Source organism: Penaeus vannamei, chromosome 34 (assembly GCF_042767895.1).
Source record: "Penaeus vannamei isolate JL-2024 chromosome 34, ASM4276789v1, whole genome shotgun sequence".
Taxonomy (NCBI): domain Eukaryota; kingdom Metazoa; phylum Arthropoda; class Malacostraca; order Decapoda; family Penaeidae; genus Penaeus; species Penaeus vannamei.
The window spans coordinates 26779356-26784355 of NC_091582.1; the positions used below are offsets into that span (position 1 = coordinate 26779356).

Here is a 5000-nt window from a genome sequence, read left to right on the forward strand (position 1 = left end):
CTGGTGATAATGATAAGAATAAAAATCACATATACAGTCTGTCGCAAGAATTGAATGTCCAAGAATTATATCTCTGGGAGGTTTTGTGAGCTGTCCTTAATAAAAGTGTATTTAATAGTCTTTTGGAAACCTTTTGGAACTATATTGGTTGTGATAATAGTGAAATAGTCATGAGAACAATAGTAATAATACCAATAATAGTTACAATGATAATAACAATGATTATGATAATGATAACAATGGTTATAGTAATAATAGTAATAGCAATAATGGTGATGATCGTAATACCGTTGATAAAAAGATTATAATGACGATGTTGATGATGATAATGTTAGTAATGATAATGATAATCATAATGGTGATGAAAATATATTGGTAAGGATAATGCCGATAAAGATGATGATGATAATGGCAGGAATAATAATATGATAAATGGAAATGATAAAAACGGTTATCATTATTACTATATTTTGATTATCTTTATCCTTTATTACTATTATTATTGCTTTTATAACAATCATTATCATTACCATATTTTTTTCTATTGTTGCAGTTATATTTATTATCATCATTGTTATCATTATCTTTAATATTATCATTATTACAATTATCATTACTATTATTATTTTCATCCTCATTATCATTTTTATTATCTTTATTATTATCATTGTTATTAATACCATTATTGTTGTTATTATCATCTTTATCATTACCATTATTCTTATCATCATAATTATCATTAGTATTATTATGATGATGATTATGATCATTATTATTATTATAATCATAATCATCATCATTATTATCATCATTTTTATAATTTTTTGACAATGATAGTATTAGTCAAAATACTGATAACGATAATAATGAAAATAATGATAATAACATTATTAATAAAAGTGATGATAATAATGATAAAAAAGGATAATGATGATAATTTTGATCATGATAATGCGGATAATCTTGTTAATGATAATGATGGTAATAATGATACTTTTGGTAATAAAATGATAGTGATAAAGATGATAATAGTGGTAATGATAACAATGACGATAGTGATAATAACAATATTGATTATAATTATATTCATGATAATAATGATGATAGAACTAATAATGATAATAATAACAATTATAATGATAGTAATGATGATAAGGATAATAATAAGAATGATAAGGATAATAATGGTGATAATGATATTAATAAGAATATCAATATCAATTAATCATGATAATGATAATAATGAGGATTATAATTATAATTATGAAAATAGAAATGATAATTATGGAAGGGAAAATGATGATGATAATGATAATGATGACAATGATTATAATGATATAATAATAATAATAATAATAATAATAATAATAATAATAATAATAATAATAATAATAATGATAATAGTAATAATATTAGTAATATCAGTAATAAGGTTAATTATAGTTAAGACAATCAAAACAATAACATTAATAATACTAACAATAAAATAATGATAATAATATAAAGTATGATTATGAAGATAATATCAGTAACAATGATAATAGTAAAAATGGTGATGACGACAATCATGATAATGAGTTATTTGAAATTATTCAGAACGTGATAATGATTATGTTAAGGTGAAACTGATAACAGCAATCATAATAACGATTATAATGATGCCTATGTGAGCGCAATATCATATTGTAACTATATTTTCAATACTGAAAGATAGGCATTTTCTAGCAGTTTGTAGTATCGTGTTCATTTCATTTTCTTCTCATTTCCAAATTTCTATCTTTTTTATTTCATTTATATTTCTAAGTACCATTTGATATTTTTGCTGTCTCGTGCAATTCTAATTCCATTCGAGTTTCCAATAAGACTTCAGTGTCTCATAAGATGTCAAAGTAAACTCCCAATTTTAGATGAAGTTCCACTGTACTGGGTCATTCTTATTGCATTTTTCGGATTCAAGTCATAGTTAAACGTCTTATGTAATTTGTGTATTATTTCCCACTTTTAAGAAAAATATATGTTTGTGTTATTTTTGTTTGTTTGTTTTAGCATTACAGAGAATAGATAAATATAAGGAAAATAAAATTGATATTAAATATTCGTTTTATGTAAGAAATCGTACAATATCACACCTCATATGTGATAATCAGAAAAAATAATAAACGCTGAAATAAAACATTATGGTGGTAAAAAAAACAGCGACTTAGATTAATAAAAACAGTTGTAACATATAATAGTAACTGGTAGACAATAATAGCAAAGAATAGATAAATAAAATTAGTAAATAGACTACTGATGCAATAGTCAGTATTATCTTTTTTAACACGATTTCACACCGAATATGTAATTCTAACTATACATTCTATCCGATAAAACTTTCTTCGTAATCTAAACCTCTTGATTCAAGAGAAATTATAGTTTTATCGAGGTAAAGAAGCACCGGATATGTTGGCGATAATAGAAAAAATGATAAAAATGTCCGAATAAAAAGATGTTTAAGGCAATTATCACCACCAACCTGCGAGTTATTACATGATTGTCATAAACAATCTGTCAACTTCTAATCTATAATCACTAGCTTGTCATAACTTAATAGTCATCATCGTCAACCAGTCAGCTGTCCAATAATTACCAGTTTGTCGTCAGCTATAACTACCTTGCCAAGTGCATCTTTATTTTTTTCAATATTTATTCTGTTATTTATTTATATCATTCTATCTAAATAGAGATATGTATCATTGTGAAATAACCTTGTCAAGTTATTACTAAGACATCTTTTTTCAAATTTGCACGTTCATGCTTTATATACACCACGAAAGCCGATGTGAATTGAGCGATGTTCAAAATGTTCTATTTTACGAAGAACAATAGTAAAGTCTGAGATTTCTAAAAAAAAAAAAAAAAAAAAAAAAAATCATTATGGATTGAGTTTTTCCAAGGCTGAGGACCCTTCAGGACCTTCCTGACGATCTGAAAAAAAGGAAAATATAACATCAAATAGGGAAAGAATTTCAATCGGTATTTACCTAGTACTCGTTATGCATACAGCTACATTACAGATATGTCATATATCTTCACATATATATTTTTCCCTACTGACCCTCGGATTTCTGAGACTGGTTCCAAGGCTGGACCTGCGCGGACATAGTGAGCATGTAGACTGTGGCTGTGACCACGTAGTTCGCTGCCGACACCAGGAAGACGGTTCTCCAAGCGCCCAGTGACCCTTGCTGCGCGGGGTTGTAAGGGTCAGGGTCGAGTGAAAATATGAGTGCGATATTGACATAATTAATTGCAGTTCTCGATATAATAATCATTATCACCATCTCTCAAAGCTGATTAGTTTGCTGGATTAACCTCTCCTGAAGACACACGTTACATGATCAAATAGGCATGGATGCAGAGGAAACAGCTGACTCAAGAACTGTCTCAGGAGCAAAGGCAGAGGAGGAGGTTGCCAGGTGGCGACGCGCGAGCTCAAAGAAATTTTAAAATCTCGTTCATCATCTTACTCTGCCCTGCGTGATGGCGCCCGTGACGGAGGGCGCGATGAAGCCCATGACGGCGCCCATGGTGTTGGTGATGCCCATCAGCGTCCCCGTCAGGTTGGGCGCGATGTCCTGCTCGGCGAGGGCGTTGCCGCTGTAGGCGCTGCCGCAGGCCCCCACCGCTAAGCACAGGACGGCCATCGCCAGGGTGGAGTTGCAGTCCACGAAGCACATGGCCACGAGCGCCACCGCCGGCACGTAGTGAGCTGCGTTGCAGAGGAAGAGAATTCAGCCGTGGCGGGCGCTGCAAGCAACCTTCATAAGGGCGATTACTGATTACTTTTGGGGAAGTTGTCGATTAGTACTCGACTCAACTTCTGGATCAATGGTTTCTTTGACAAAAGCTTCTAGACGGGTGGGGTTGGAAGGGGCCTGAAGGGGTGTGTGACACCATGACAGGATCATGGACCAATGGCAGAGGGGGGGCGCGTGCAACTGATACCCGCAATTTCTATTTGTTTCTTGTTTGTCTCGAGGGACAATTAGGATACGGTATGTCCTCAAATTCGATAGAATATCATACCTTGCACATATATCAGGTATGTTTAAGGAATATCGCCAAGATACAGGTATACCAATGATCTAATATGATACTGAAATCAAAAAAGGAAGTAAAGGAAATAAAAAGCCATTTCTATGTACGTTCAAAAACAAAAACTCCGCAAATCCACGCCTAACTGCTACAGCACCAGCACCCTTGGTGAAAAAAAAAACTAGAAAAGAATGAAAAGAGAAAGACTAGAAAAAAGTAAAATAAAAACAAGGAAGTTGAATAGAAAACAGAGAAAAGGTTAAAGGGCATATGTGAAGTAATTATCGTGCATTGTTTTTTCTTTGAATATTGTTCAATAATGTATGCTTAGCCTATTCATGCAAAAAAAAAATCGAAGATACCCTCTAGTATCCCCAAAAATCCCATAGCAACGTCCTCAGAAACGAAGATGTAAAACTCGGCGGTCTTCGGCAATCCCGGTCGTAACGTCATTCCCAGGACCAGGGAGAATCTTGTTGAATAGCGTGATACACACAGTGGCGTCTAGGACCAAGGTCTATATAAGTACTTATATAGACCTTGTCTAGGACAACTGGCCGCGTCCACCTAGCCGCAGCCCAACTGGCCGCGTCCACATAGCCGCAGCCCAACTGGCCGCGTCCACCTAGCCGCAGCCCAACTGGCCGCGTCCACATAGCCGCAGCCCAACTGGCCGCGTCCACCTAGCCGCAGCCCAACTGGCCGCGTCCACCTAGCCGCAGCCCAACTGGCCGCGGGATAGTGGCCGCAGCCAACTGGCCGCGGAAACTGGCACCTCACCTCACCTCACCAAATCTAAATGACGAAGATAGAACAATCACCCGGAAGCTGCTCATCGTAGACTGCAACATGAACTTGGAATGCAACATCCTACTGTTTGGAAATTTATTGATGTTTTGAAAAAAAAAATGCAACGTGGAAGA

General features: G+C 34.2%; 2 protein-coding genes across 2 annotated transcripts in view; one reads left to right on the top strand and one right to left on the bottom strand.

Annotated features, from left to right (window-relative positions):
• The window catches only part of LOC113809878 (sialin), a 5750-nt gene extending 5305 nt beyond the window's left edge, over positions 1-445 (top strand). Inside the window, exon 9 of the mRNA XM_070113489.1 lies at positions 1-445. This exon is cut by the window's left edge and continues 187 nt beyond it. The gene's annotated coding sequence lies outside the window, so the exon portion shown is untranslated.
• Positions 446-2088: 1643 nt separating this feature from the next.
• The window catches only part of LOC113809904 (putative inorganic phosphate cotransporter), a 7141-nt gene continuing 4229 nt past the window's right edge, over positions 2089-5000 (bottom strand). The window contains exons 4-6 of the mRNA XM_070113392.1: positions 3510-3751; positions 3098-3227; positions 2089-2967 (exon numbers count right to left, since the gene is read on the bottom strand). Coding sequence (XP_069969493.1) covers positions 2915-2967; positions 3098-3227; positions 3510-3751 — 425 coding nt within the window. The 3' untranslated portion in view covers positions 2089-2914. The remainder of the gene's footprint in view (positions 2968-3097; positions 3228-3509; positions 3752-5000) is intronic.